Raw genomic sequence first — 15,324 nt, 5'->3', positions numbered from 1 at the left:
GATTAGTATGGTAACTCCTGGAGTAAAATTTCACTGTATTTGATCTTATTTATCATTTTTTTTTCTTTTCTGTTGCTGTTTTTGAAAACCAAGATTGCATTTTTTTTTATACTGCCTTCATCCATTTCAGAAACCTCTGTTATACTCAATTTTAAACATTCCAAATTTTCTAAGGTTCTTTACAGTCCAGTTTATTTTTCCATCCCATTTCTTATGTTTGCATTTTTGATGTTCATGAATAATTTTCTTTTTTCTTCTTATATATTTCAACGCCCAGCAAAAGTCATCCTGTTAAAAATGGGTAAATAAGGGGCACCTGGGTGGCTCAGAGGGTTAAGCCTCTGCCTTTGGCTCAGGTCATGATCCCAGGGTCCTGGGATCCAGCCCTGCATCTGGCTCTCTGCTCAGTGGGAAGCCTGCTCCCTCCTCTCTCTCTGTCTGCCTCTCTGCCTACTTGTGATCTCTGTCAAATAAATAAAATCTTTTTTAAAAAAAGGGTAAATAAGTATTCATCCTTGCTGTCTCCAGCTGCTTTGTAGCTAAAGAATATGCTATGTCTCCTATTTCACACCAGATACCTCATCTTCATTTGCATTACCACTATCCAAATTCTAGTTCTTCCTGAATCACAAAGATACCTGAAAATTAACTTTGTGCTTCACTAATTTCGATATCTTATCCTTCCCAAATCTAGTGCAAGATAAGACTTTCTAAAATTCCACACAATCATTTTACTCACCACTTCATAAACTTCAGTACTATTCAGTTTTCTATACAATAAACTTCAGACCACTGTATGCTTTTTTTTCATATGCAATATTTTTAAAATTTCTTTTCAGTGTAACAGAATTCATTGTTTTTGCTCCACACCCAGTGCTCCATGCAACACATGCCCTCTTTAATATCCACCACCTGGCTCCCCCAACCTCCCACCCCCTGCCCCTCCAAAACCCTAAGATTGTTTTTCAGAGTTCATAGTCTGTCATGGTTCACCTCCCCTTCCAGTTTCCCTCAACTCCCTTGACTTGACTCTTTGCTCTGGTTTTCTTGGGTCTTATTGCTAATGATATTTTCCTATGTCCAGAAGGATAGATTTATTGTGTTTATTAATTTTCTGGAGTCTGTCTTTTCCAATAATTCTATTTCAAATGATATGTAACGTACATTCTGTTGCATTACTGTGTGCTTTTAATCCAAAATATGACTCTAATTGTTAAGTAATATTATCTATTTTTATTGTCTGTGTTTTAAACTAAATTACTTTATTATTTGTTGACAAATATTCCCTTTTACAATTTTCATTTGTTCCATAAGTATTTGTTAACTCCAAAAAGGGCTATCCATATGACATGTATTAAATTTGCCAGTTCAAAAATGAGAGTGTATGATATAGGGATTAAGCTAATAAGGAACTTCATAGAATCAGGAAACTGAAAGCACAGGAAGGGAAAAAATAAATACCAAAAGGTCTAGTCTAATTTCCATCTTTTGCTCCAAAGTCTTTAGTAAAAATTATACTACTTATTTTTAGGCAGTACTTTATTACTTATAGAAAATTTTTGCATTTCACTCAATACCTGTCATTGACTATGTGATCTCTAGTTGAACACCTGTATGAAAGAAGTCTTATTACTTGTAAGATATCTAGAACACCACATAGTTTTAACAGAAAGTTATTTCACTGAATCAAAGTTCTCCCCCTTCAAATTTACTCTTGTATGTAATATTCTATGCCAGGGGTCAATAGAGGATATCATTGCAGGTACACAGTTAGACAGACACATACATGCTTCCAACAACTACAAACAATATGCTTTTCTGATTACACACACACACACACACACACACACAATTAACTTTGGTGAAAGAAATTTATATTAATTTCATCATAAATGTTTGTCTTTTCAGACTCTATGCCTTCATAAACTGAATGAATTACCCCTCATTCAATCATTTTTCAACAAACAGACTCTGTACCCGCTGCTGGATCTGCTTGGTTCTGATGCCATAAATGACTGGGTTGAGGGCAGGGGGTATGACTACATAGAGATTAGCCAGAAGGATATGGATATACTGGGGGATGCCATGACCAAAGCGGTGAGTGAGAAAGGAGAAGAGAGCTGGACCAAAGAAGGCAAAGATGACACAAATATGGGAGCTACAGGTATTCAGAGCCTTCAGGCGGGCATCTTGGGAGGGGAGGTGGAAGACAGCATATAAAATCTTAGCATAAGAGATAATGATGAGAACCACATCCAGAAACAAGATAGAAATATTCCCAAGACCATAGTAGACATTGGCATTAATGCTGGCACAAGCTAGACGTGCCACTCCCATGTGCTCACAATAGGTATGAGGGATGATTCTATGTCCGCAGTAAGGCAGCCTCAGGAGGAGAAAAATGATGGGTGCAATCATGCATAAGCTTCTTAGAACCACCACCACAGCAATCACACCAATGACTCTGTCAGTGAGGATCATACTGTACCTGAGGGGGTTGCAAATAGCCACATAGCGATCAAAACCCATGGCAAGAAGTACAATGCTCTCCATGACTGTAAAAAAGTGGACAAAAAAGACTTGAGCAACACAGCACCCAAAGCACAGCTCCTGAAGGTTGAACCAGAAGATACCCAGCATCTTGGGGATAGTAGTAGTAGAGAGACTTAGGTCAATCACTGACAGCATGGCCAGAAAGTAGAACATGGGTTGGTGAAGGCTACGTTCAATCCAGATAACAACCAGAATGATAACATTTCCAACAAGAGCAATTAGATACACAACACAGAAGGGAAATCCAAGCCAGATTTGTGCAATTTCCAACCCTGGAATCCCCAGCAATAGGAATGAAGAAGGGTGAGAGTCATTGACGTTGAAAGAAGACATTCTTCTGTGGGCTGACGATAGCATGATTTTCAAAAGTTATTGCTGTTTCCCATTGAACAATACATTCACGTTGAACTGAGATCTACAAAAATTAAAAATAAAAATATTTCCTAACAAAAGATTAATTTTGGAAATAAGTTTTTCTAAAAACCTTTGATTCTTTCGCCCTTTTCAGCTCTCCATAAGTAATTCCAGTATCACTCCTGATGTGCACCACACAAGTGAGATAAGCTAATGAGCCAGGTAGAGGCTAACACTATGTCTTTTTTGAAATTATGGGTTCAGAGGAATTAAACAAACTAAATAAACAATATTAGGAGATAATAAAATTGAGAATAATAAAAACTGCCACAATAGTCATGGCTATCATTAATTTGGCATTGTTGTTGTCATTATTTCCAATATTATCTCATTTAGTTCTACCCCACAGTTCCATAGCACAAGTTCTGCTGGTGTCTGGTTTAGGGAAGAGTGAGATTTTGCCAGGTACATTAACTTCCCATTACTTACTACACTAATATGCAGCAGAATCAAGATGTGAAATTAGGTGAAACTAAGCTTTGTGACACTGTTGTGGATTTGTCTTTACAAACTTGTTCATTGAAATAGTGAAAGGAGGGAGAAGGAAAAATAAGGAGTAGGGAAACAAAGGACCTAGAATAACCAAACTACCTCAGAGCTAAGAATTGGGAAGATTTGCCATATCATCTATTGAAATTTTCTACAAAACTGTGATGATTATGGCAGTGTTACTGTTAAAAGAAGAAAAAGAAAAAGAGACAATGGAACAGAACTGAGAATCTAGCAGCAGACCCACAAAATTCTTAGGGTTCAGATATCCAAAATTAAGATATTCCCAAGTAGGAAGTTAAGATAAATTGTCAAGGAGGAATGATAATCTTTCCCAGATGAAGTTCTTTCTGAAGAACCTGTTGACTTCTATAGCTGTTGAGAAGAAAATGTGATAATTAAATCTGATCTGCGCTCTGGAGCTGGCTACACAGCAAACTTTGAAGGCATAGTTCCTGATACTGTCTTCACTTCTGACATCAACTGCCAGTTCACGAAGTTTCCCAAACTACCCCCAAGTTTAGTAATCTACTAGAAGGGCTCCCAGAACTCCCTGAAAACTATTACACTCATAGTTACAGTTTATTATAGGGAAAAATTAAAATCAGACAAAGGAAGAGATGCTCAGGGCAGAGTGTGATGTTTGTAAATATGAAGCATCCGTTGTCCTTCTGCATGGAGTCAGGATGAGTTACCCTCCTGGCATTAATGTGTGACAATATGTATAGAGTCGTACTGCCAACCAGGGAAGATCACCTTAGCTTTGGTGTCCATAGTTTTTTACTGGATGTTCATTATGTATACATGATTGATTAATTGCACAGATGGTTGAACTCAATCTTCAGACTGATGCCACATGACCCAAAGTCTTACTCCTAAGATATATTGTTGTTATTTATGGTATGGCCAGTCCCTTCACACTAAGATCTGGTTTGAGCAGCCCCCGCCCTAAACTCCTATCAGATATGACAGATTACTTCCTAGAAGCCAAGAACAAAGGCCAGACCTCTCTTAGGTAAAGCAAAATTCCTTACTATACATCTATTTATTTAGTTCCAAAGACATTTTTTGTTTTTGCTGTAGCTATGATTTTCACCTCTTCTCTTCTCTTGGGTCATGGTATCAGTTGTAAAGTCAGGTCTCCCAATAATCAAGGTTGAATTCAGTTTAATCCTTTTGAAATGTAAAGTATAGAGAGAGACCAACAGCTGATCAGCATATTGTATCCTTTTTTATATCAAGGATATGTGTGGAATCAGTCTAACTATAAGGGAGTTCAAGCTCATTACTCTATCCTTAATTGCCTACTATGACTTTTTTTTTTCTTTGTATCTCATTCACTATGAAGGTAATATGTATAGGAAAAAGAAGCAAAAGTAATAGCATTTAATATCACTGGCACTGTGGTATGGAATGGATTCTGATTCTATTCTTGCCAGATGAGGTTTTATGTGTCTGAAAGAGTGTCGGTGCCTAGCAGGTATTTCCTTTCCAAATTTTTCCCAACTTAGTCTTCTTCCTACATCTCCCCAGACCAGTGATCTGTGCCATTTCATTCCCTGCCCCAATATTCACCGTCTTAACTCAATTTCTATGAAACCAGTTGCAATCTTAAGCATATATTGCAGACATACTGATCAGAAAAACTTACCAAGTTCCCTATCTTCCATCTTAGGGAGTCATTTAACAATTCTGAATTCAGATGCTGAAATTTACATATATATATATATATATATAACCTCAATACACACTAAGAAGTATTAACAAAATGTTGTTGTGTATGTTGAGGGGATTTGTAATGAAGTCTTCAGGTGCCAGGTAGTCTGAGACATTGAAATGAAAATGAATAGGGATTCCCTTTGGTCATTACACCAGCCAAAGAGAAAGCTCTAGGGAAATTTCAGTGAACCTTGCTGTCTGCTACTCAGTCAATTGCCAGTTTTTGTTATTTCACATAATATTTATAATCATTAATATTTTCTCTTTTTCTCTCCTTCCTTCTTCCTTATTTTGTTTTCAGTCTATGAAATGCTTGGACTAATTCTTTGGAATATATCTATATCTATCTAATCTATATCTATATCTATATATCTATATCTATATCTATATCTATCTATATCTATATCTATATCATCTATCTATCTCTCTATATCTATATCTCCAGCAACTCTCATTCTGTTTTCAGTCTATGAAATGTTTGGTCTAATTCTTTGGAAGATAGGTATATATAGATATATATATATCTATATATATAGATAGTTGCTAGATAGTTGCTAGATATAGATAGATCGATCTCTATATATATAGATCTATATATATAGATCAATCTAGATATAGATATAGCTATATATATCTCCAGCAACTCTTTTTTATTGTGAAATATACATAAAAGTTAGCATTTTAGTCATTTTAAAGTTTACAACTCAGCAGCACTTAGTACATTTACAACACTGTGCAACTGTTACCACTATCTAGTTGTATAAAATGTCATCACTCCAGAATGAAATCCTGTGTGCATGAAATAATTACTTCCCATTCTTCCAGCTCCAGGCATCAGATCAGATTTGCTGTCTCATATGTCTCATTGGTTGCAGAAGTCAACAGCTATGGGGAAGAAACTTCACAGCTTAACATTTACTTTTGCCCACTTAAATTCCTATTTGGGGATAGAAAATTTAAAATTGTACACTATGCATACCATAGGATATTATCCAGCCTTAAAAAAGAAGGAAATCCTGCCATTCCAACAACATGGATGAATCTAAGGACATCATACTAAATTAAAATAAGCCAGTAACATAGATAAATAGTGCATGATCTCAGTTTTATGTGGAATCTCAAAAAAAAAAAAAAAAAAAAAAAAAAAACTAACAGTAACAAAGTAGAATGGTGGGTACCAGAACTTGGAACATGTGTGAAAAGGGGATATTTTTCAAAAAATGTATATTGGTAGTGTCTAGAGATGGTGAGAGGGGACCATGGAGAAATTACTGTAAATGAGTACAGATTTTCAGCTTTTGCAAAATGAAGAAAGTCTGGAGGTAGTGGTTATGGTGTACAAAACAAGAATATCTTTAATACTACTGAAACTTAGACTTAAAAATGGTGAAGATAGTAAATTTTATGTTATGTGTAGTCTATCATAATAAAAATTGAAAAAAATGGGAAAAATGGAAAGGAAAAATATGTATGTTATATGAAACTACAAGAGATGTAGAGATCATATCTGAATGTTTCATACAGAAGACTATCATGGAGGACCTGGTATTGAAGGGAATTCAGTGACACTTCCTCAGAGCATGACTTCCACCAATGACACCCAGTTCCATCCCCCCTTCTTTCACCTGCTAGGAATCCCAGGACTGGAAACTGTCCACATCTGGATTGCTTTCCCATTCTGTATCGTGTACCTGATTGCCCTCGTGGGGAACATCCCCATTCTTTTTGTGAACAAGACTGAACACAGTCTCCACCAGCCCATGTTCTACTTCCTGGCCATGTTGTCTATGATCGATCTGGGTCTGTCCACATCCACCATCCCCAAAATGCTGGGCATCTTCTGGTTCAAGCTCCAAGAGATCAGCTTTGGAGGCTACTTTGCTCAAATGTTCTTTATCCACATGTTCACAGGCATGGAGACTGTTCTCCTGGTGGCCATGGCTTATGATCGCTTTGTCTCCATCTGCAACCCCCTCCAGTACACCATGATCCTCACGCATAAAACCATTGGCATCCTGGCCTCTGTTGTTGTTGGAAGAAACTTAATTCTGGTGACTCCGTTTGTGTTTCTCATCCTGAGGCTGCCCTTCTGTGGGCATCATATCATCCCTCATACATACTGTGAGCACATGGGTCTTGCCCGGTTGGCCTGTGCACCCATCAAGGTCAACATTATCTATGGGCTCATGGTGATTTCCAACATCATTGTGGATGTGATCCTGATTGCCTCCTCCTATGTGCTTATCCTTCAAGCTGTTTTCCGCCTTCCTTCTCGGGACGCCCGCCTAAAGGCTCTCAATACCTGTGGTTCTCATGTCTGTGTCATGCTGTGCTTTTACACACCAGCATTTTTTTCTTTTATGACGCATCGTTTTGGTCGAAACATTCCCCGCTATATCCACATCCTTTTGGCTAATCTCTATGTGGTTGTCCCACCTGCCCTGAACCCAGTCATCTATGGAGTCAGGACCAAGCAGATCCGAGAGAGGGTTGTGAAGATATTTGTACAGAAATAAGAGTTCTGTGACAACACTTGGAAAACATAGGCACATACCACCCACATTTTAATAATCTCACCTCTGTTTTAGATTTCCTTTAGAGTAGGTAGTAGTAGCCAGACTTTTATTTGCTACTGGAATTCCTTTAGAGTTGGCAGATAAGGCAACGTCACCTTTGCTGCCCACTCTGCTCACCCACCCCATGTAACTGGACAAAGGGAAAGCGCTGATGGAAAAGGAAGGTGTTCTGGAGGCAGCAGCGGTTTGGGAGTAGAATGCCTGATGGGAAAGGGTGAGAACTCTCCCCATTACTCTGTGTCTTCTCTTTAGCTAAGCTTAGACCCTGAAGGGACACTGATCCAACAATGTCATTCTGTAGATGAAGAAAATAAAGTGCAAGCCATGGCTGAGAGACATTTTTTGAATTAGAACATCTGTTCCATAGATGTATATTCTGCATATTAATCCTCAAGCTTTGACTTCCTTCTCCAGAGTCATTACTCATTTGCATTTTAATGCTCCCTTTCTTGTTCTTGCTGTCATTCTTGCTCCCTTTCTTCTTTCTAATCTGATTCCTTCCATCTCCATCCCTTCCTCCCTCTCTCCCTTACTCTTTCTCCCTCCCTCTTCCTCCTGCCTTCTCTCCCTCTCTCTTTATCTCTTTCTATCTCATCGTCACTGTTTCTCCAGTAAACTAAGTATCTGTGACTTGAAGAATGTGCGAGACTACAGCTTACATCTATCAAGGATACATGATATTTTCTCACTTGACACTAAGTCATGTTAGATATCAATAATTGTATATGTTCTGTGTCTAGTTCCAATTGAATTCTACCTAAAATTTACCTCATTTGCTATACTGTTTGCATTCATGATTTTAGAAAATTTCGAGAAGGAAATTAGGATCATTATATGATAAAGACAAAAACAGTATTGATATCAAGTTCAGAACAATCTCAGTATAATTTATTAATCCTGTGGATTTCCAATATGTATTTTCATTTCTAAACTCCCGATATAGTAAGGGGATAGAGTTTGCTCTCCTTTAGCAGTATGTCATAACTTTGTTGAATTTATTTATTACCTCTAATACATTTTTTTGGTGTATTCTTTACAATATTCTTTACAAAAGATTATATCATTTATAAATAGACATAGTTTACTCCTTCCTTTCATATTTGAATGAGCTTTTCTTGCCTAATTTCTCTAGCTAGAACTCCCAGTACAATGTTAGATAGTAATGTTGAAAGCAGGCATTCTTGTCTTGGTATGATCTTAGGGAGAATGTTTTCAGTCTTTCATCACTGAGTATGATACAAACTGTAGTTTGTTGTTTTTCCCCCCAATGAATGCCCTTTATCATTTGAGGAAATTTTCTTTTATTCTTAGTTTATTGAGTATTTGAAAGGTTTCTAGGTTTTGTCATTTGTTTTTCTGCATCAATTGAGAGGTTTATGTGCCTTTTTCTTTATTTCATTAATGTTAGGTAATATATTTATTGATTATCCTGAACCACCTTGCATTTCTGGGATAAACTACAATTAGTCATGGTATATGATCCTTTTACCATGCTGTTGCCTTTCATTTGCTAGCAGTTTGCTGATTTTTTAAAATTTATTTTCAGCATAACAGTATTCATTATTTTTTCACCACACCCAGTGCTCCATGCAATCCGTGCCCTCTATAATACCCACCACCTGGTACCCCAACCTCCCACCCCCTGCCACTTCAGACCCCTCAGATTGTTTTTCAGAGTCCATAGTCTCTCATGGTTGACTTCCCCTTCCAATTTCCCCCAGCTCCCTTCTCCTCTCTAACTCCCCATGTCCTCCATGTTATTTGTTATGCTTCACAAATAAGTGAAACCATATGATAATTGACTCTCTCTGCTTGACTTATTTCACTAGTTTGTTGATTTTTAAAAAAATCTATATTCTTAGGGATATTTTTCTGTTGTTCTTTTGTGAGAAAAATTACAATCTTCAATGTAATGTCAACCCCACACACCCCTTATTTTTGTATGTGTGTGTGTGTGTGTGTGTGCGTGAGAGAGAGACAGAGAAGGAGAGAGATTGGGGGGGGTGGAAATGGCTTCTTGAATGCATCAGGTATTTTCTAGTATAATGAACTGTATTCTGTATTTTAATATTATTTCTTCAAGGTCAGGCAGAGATGACAGATTAGGGATTTCTCAGGTCCTTCCTGGACATGTACATGGTCATTGCATGTATGTGGCTTTATAGTTTAGGAGTATTTGAGAACGTCGAAAAACTCTGTATGGTCAATACATTCCCCAGTTTTTCCTTTTATGTCAGTCTCTTTTTAGGTCAAGGTATATGGTGTGTTGATTTGATGCATTTATATATTACAGTATGATTACCACCATAGTTTTTTCCTATCACATTACATAATTATCAATTTTTTGGGGGATGAGAACACTTAAGATATAGTCTTTTAGCAATTTCAAAGTATATAATATTGTACTGTTGACTAAAATAATTACTTCTTTCTGAGCTAGAATGAGGGAATCAAAATTGAACATAATAATAGAACGTTTTAAAAAATGTTCTTTTGCATTTTATCAGAAATCTGGGCTTAGGGAGAAGAGGAGAAAAACTCACTAATGTGAAGTCAATAATTGCATCCACAACAGAAGTGTGCAAAAATTGTGTCAGAAAGAATGGCTATACTTAACCACACCCAATTCCATCCTTCTTCATTCCTCCTCTTGGGTATCCCAGGTTTGGAAGGTGTGCACATTTGGATTGGATTTCCCTTTTTCTTTGTATATCTTGTTGCACTCCTGGGGAATGCCATTGTCCTGTTTGTGATCCAGACTGAACACAGTCTCCATGAGCCCATGTACTACTTTCTGGCCATGTTGGACTCCATCGACCTGGGCTTGTCCACAGCCACCATCCCCAAAATGCTGGGCATCTTCTGGTTCAGGATCAGGGATATATCTTTTGAAGGCTGCCTTTCCCAGATATTCTTCATCCATTTCTTCACTGCCATGGAGAGCATTGTGTTGGTGGCCATGGCCTTTGACCGTTACATAGCCATTTGTAAACCCCTTCAGTATACCATGATCCTCACCAGCAAAATTATCAGCATCATTGGAGCCATTGCTATCTGCGGAGCCTGTACATGGTGGCCCCACCGGTGGTTCTCCTCCTGAGGCTGCCCTTCTGTGGGCACCGTATCATCCCTCATACCTACTGTGAACACATGGGCATTGCCCGTCTGGCCTGTGCCAGCATCAAAGTGAACATTTTGTTTGGCCTTGGCAACATTTCTCTCTTATTATTGGATGTGCTGCTTATAATTCTCTCCTATGTCAGGATTCTCCATGCTGTGTTCTGCCTGCCTACCAGGGAGGCTCGACTCAAAGCTCTCAATACCTCTGGCTCCCACATTGGTGTTATCTTAGCTTTTTTCACACCAGCATTTTTCTCTTTCTTGACACACTGATTTGGCCACAATATTCCTCAATATATCCACATTTTTTTGGCCAACCTATATGTGGTTGTTCCACCAGCCCTGAATCCTGTAATCTATGGGGTCTGGACCAAGCAGATTAGGGAGTGAGTCCTGAGGGTTTTCCTCAACAAGACAGAGAGCTAACCAGTCAGAGGTCTTGGAAGGTCTGTGTTAGATTTCTTGTTTCCTGCATTATAAAAAGTAGAGTTACCTTATGTTTAACCCAGTAGTAAAGAGGAAAAATTGAGCAGGGGTGTTGAGAGAAGTATCATTATCATTGAATGGCAGGTTTTATATTTAAAGTTAATAAATATGTGCTTTGGTGAGTGCTGTGAAGTGTGTAAACCTGGTGATTCACAGAAAAAAAAATAAAGTTAATAATATGTAGGTTGATAATATCAGATCAGGACAATTGGATATCCACATGCAAAAAGATTAATTTAGATCCTTACTTTGCACCATAGAAAAATTAACCTATAATGGACCAGAGAGCTAAAGTACAAAAACCAAAATTAAAATTATTTGTAATATTGCTCACATAAAATTTTAGATCTGACAACAAAAGCAAGAAATATTTTTAAATGATTGATTGGACTTTACTAAAATTAAAATAATATATATATATATATATTTTTTTCTTTGAAAGATACTAGCAATAGAATGAAAAAGGAAGCCATAAGATGAGAGAAAATTTTTACACCTCTTGTGGATGATAAAGGGCTTGTATAAAAATATACTAATAACTTTTGTAATTCAATTATTAGTGTCAAATTACTTGCTTTAAATAAAAAATACGTACATTTGTTAAAACATAAATAACTAGTCAGTAAGTACCTTAAAATGCTCTATAATTCATCACTATGGATATGAATATTAAAACCATAGTGTTGAACGTCAGCCCCTCTCTCTGCCCTATACAAACTTCCTTAAAGGTGTATTTCCTGAGAGTACTTCTCAGTGTATCTTCTATATGAAACCTTCCATCTCAGAAGCTATTTGAAACAAGTTGACAAAGATATTTATTTTTTTTAATGTATTTTCAATATTTTTGTGTCATGCTTTATATTTTCAGTTTGTCCTTTTTTGTTTGTTTCTTTGTTTTATTTTTTACTGGTTTCTGTTTTGTTTTATATTTCTGTCTGGACTTTTTAAAAATTTCCACTGTAGTTTTAATGAGTTAAGCATAAAGCTACTCCCACATGCTACTACACATAGTTTACAAATGCTTATGGGCCCAGCATGCTAGTTTGCTTATATCTTTCCTTGGTAGCTTTATTTTTATTTTTTAAAGTTTTTACTTAAATTCCAATTACTTAATATACATTGTAATATTTGTTTCAGGTGTATAATATAGTGATTTAACATGTCCATACAACAAACTGTGCCCTGTACTTACTCCCCATAACCTATTTAGCCCATACCCCCACCCATCTACCTTTTGGTAACCATTAGTTTGTTCTCTATAGATAAGAGTCTATTTCTGTGATACAGGCACCTTGATGTTTATAGCAACATTATCTACAGTAACCAAATTATGGAAAGAGCCCAAATGTCCATTAATTTATTAATGGATAAAGAAGTTGTGGTACCTATTGTTTCCTGTGTTGTTGATTCTAACCATTCTGGAGGTTGTGAGGTGATATCTCATTGTGGTTTTCATTTGCATTTCTCTAATTATAAGCTATGGTGAGTATCTTTTCATGTGGTTATTGTCCATTTGTATGTGTTCTTCTTTGGATAAATGTCTGTATTTTCTGCCCATTCTTAAATTGAATTTTTGTGTGTGTATGTGTTGAGTTGTAGAGCTTTTTTATATATTTTGGATATTTAACTCTTATGGGATATATCATTTGCATCCCATCCAGTAGGTTGCCTTTTTGTTTTATTGATGGTTTCTTTTGCTCGCTTAAATAAATGGTGCTGGGAAGTTTGAAAAAATAATAAAAAAGAATGAGACTGGACCACTTTCTGACACCATACACAAAAATAAACTCAAAGTGGATGAACACCTAAATGTGAAAATTAAAACCCAAAAACTCTTAGACAAGACCATAGGCAGTAATTTCTTTGACATTGGCTATAACAACATTTTTCTAGATATGTCTCCTAAGAGAAGGGAAACAAAACCAGAAAGTAAATCTTTGAGATTGCATCAAAATAAAAAGCTTTTGCATAGTAAAGGAAACCATGTAGTTTGAATGAGATTATGTCTTTTTTTAATGAAATTAGTCTTTCTATAGCTTTTTAAATTTTTTTAAATTTATTTATTTTCAGAAAAACAGTATTCATTATTTTTTCACCACACCCAGTGCTCCATGCAATCCGTGCCCTCTGTAATACCCACCACCTGGTACCCCAACCTCCCACATCCCCACCACTTCAAACCCCTCATATTGTTTTTCAGAGTCCATAGTCTCTCATGATTCACCTCCCCTTCCAATTTACCCCAACTCCCTTCTCCTCTCTAACACCCCTTGTCCTCCATGATATTTGTTATGCTCCACAAATAAGTGAAACCATATGATAATTGACTCTCTTTGCTTGACTTATTTCACTCAGCATAATCTCTTCCAGTCCTGTCCATGTTGCTACAAAAGTTGGGTATTCATCCTTTCTGATGGAGGCATAATACTCCATATTATGAAAATAAATATGTAACAGAAATCCTTTAAAATACTGCTTCTATATCATTTTCCATTTCCTTATCTCACATGAGAAAAAGGGGCTTGGTTACTTATTACTGTTTAATCAACTTTCTGTTTAGAGGCATGAAGGCATGAAATAAGCTAACTCTTGTTTCATTTATTCTTCTCCTACCCCCTTAACCCCACATGTTGCCAGGGGGAGAGGGTTTGGAAGAAGGGGGGTGGGGTTATGGACATTGGGGAGGGTATGTGCTATGGTGAGTGCTGTGAAGTGTGTAAACCTGGTGATTCACAGAACTGTACCCCTGGGGATAAAAATATATTATATGTTTATAAAAAATAAAAAAAAAGAAATAAGCTAACTCATTTCATAAGTTTTATTGACTGGGAACTCAGAAAGGTTCATCTTGGGCTGTTCCCTGCTTCATACTGTTTAGGACCTCAGATTTAATCATTCAGATTTCTGAAAGTGACCCATATGACTGGTAGCTAAAACTAGTGGGTTTTCAAGTAATTTCAACTCTCATGTCTGTCTGGCTTCTAGGCCAGGATAGTTGGAGGGCTCATCTAGGACTCTTGTCCAGAGAATCTACATGTGCTTTCTTCAGTATGGTGGTCTAAGGATCTCCTTTCTTTCAAAGGTCCAAACAAGTAGTTTTCTCAGTAGTATAAGATGGAAGTTGCATGGTCAATTAAAACCAATTCTGACAAATTACATAGCACTGCCTTAACCATACTGTATTGTTTTAAACAGCCATCTGCCTCCTCAAACTCAGAGAGAGAAGAATCAGACACTTTTTGATGAGTGTAGTGTCAGTATTTTTTAAAGAGCACAGGCCACCCTTTCATAATAAAATGCTCAGCAAACTAGGACCATAAAGGACCATAAAGGACATTTATGAAAATTCCACAGCTAATGTATTCAGGGATAAAAGGCTGAATAGTTTTCCCCTAACATTAGGAACAGGAATACCAAGAATGAGAACAGAATGCTTGTTCTCATTCTTGGTATTCAACATAGTACTGAAAGTTCTAGCCAGAGCAATTACCAATATGTACAAAAAATCCATTAGAGTGAATGGCCACATTAACATATTCATATTTATCTATAATAAAATATTCAGCAAAATTGCAAGAAAAAATGAAACACATAAAACCAATAAATATATTTCTAAACACTCTCAATGGGGAATACAAAAAGTAAAAAACAATTCCCTTTATATTAACATTAAAAGAATAACATACTCAGAAACACATTTAACCAAAATTTGCACAATGAAAATGATAAAACATTGATAAAGAAATGATAGAACTAGACAAGCAGTGAGTAGGGAGCCTGATTCAGGGCTCCAACACAGGAGCCAGAGATCACAACATGAGCTGAAGTCAGATGCTTAACCAACTAAACCAACCAGGTGCTCCACTAGGACCTCCTCTTGACTCTCCCAAGCACTATATCAAGCACACAGACAGCCTTCTAGACTACCAGAAATGTTTGGATTATTATCAAAACTTGTCATGCCCTG

General features: G+C 36.8%; 2 protein-coding genes and 1 pseudogene across 2 annotated transcripts; 2 read left to right on the top strand and 1 right to left on the bottom strand.

Annotated features, from left to right (window-relative positions):
* Positions 1 to 1,950: 1,950 nt before the first annotated feature.
* Positions 1,951 to 2,886, bottom strand: LOC116599459 (olfactory receptor 52E8-like). Its single transcript, XM_032359312.1, has one exon. It carries the CDS (start codon positions 2,884 to 2,886, stop codon positions 1,951 to 1,953), a length of 936 nt encoding a protein of 311 aa, XP_032215203.1.
* A 3,854-nt stretch (positions 2,887 to 6,740) lies between these two features.
* On the top strand, positions 6,741 to 7,691 carry LOC116599529 (olfactory receptor 52E4-like). The gene has a single exon (XM_032359416.1). The coding sequence runs from the start codon at positions 6,756 to 6,758 to the stop codon at positions 7,689 to 7,691; it is 936 nt and encodes a 311-aa protein (XP_032215307.1). The 5' UTR covers positions 6,741 to 6,755.
* Positions 7,692 to 10,353: 2,662 nt separating this feature from the next.
* LOC116599541 lies at positions 10,354 to 11,261 on the top strand (annotated as a pseudogene).
* The last annotated feature ends 4,063 nt before the right edge of the window (positions 11,262 to 15,324 follow it).

This window comes from Mustela erminea, chromosome 9 (genome assembly GCF_009829155.1).
Source record: "Mustela erminea isolate mMusErm1 chromosome 9, mMusErm1.Pri, whole genome shotgun sequence".
In the NCBI taxonomy this organism is placed as follows: domain Eukaryota; kingdom Metazoa; phylum Chordata; class Mammalia; order Carnivora; family Mustelidae; genus Mustela; species Mustela erminea.
The sequence above is the reverse complement of the archived record's forward strand: the minus strand, read 5'-3'. Positions and strand labels throughout refer to the sequence as shown.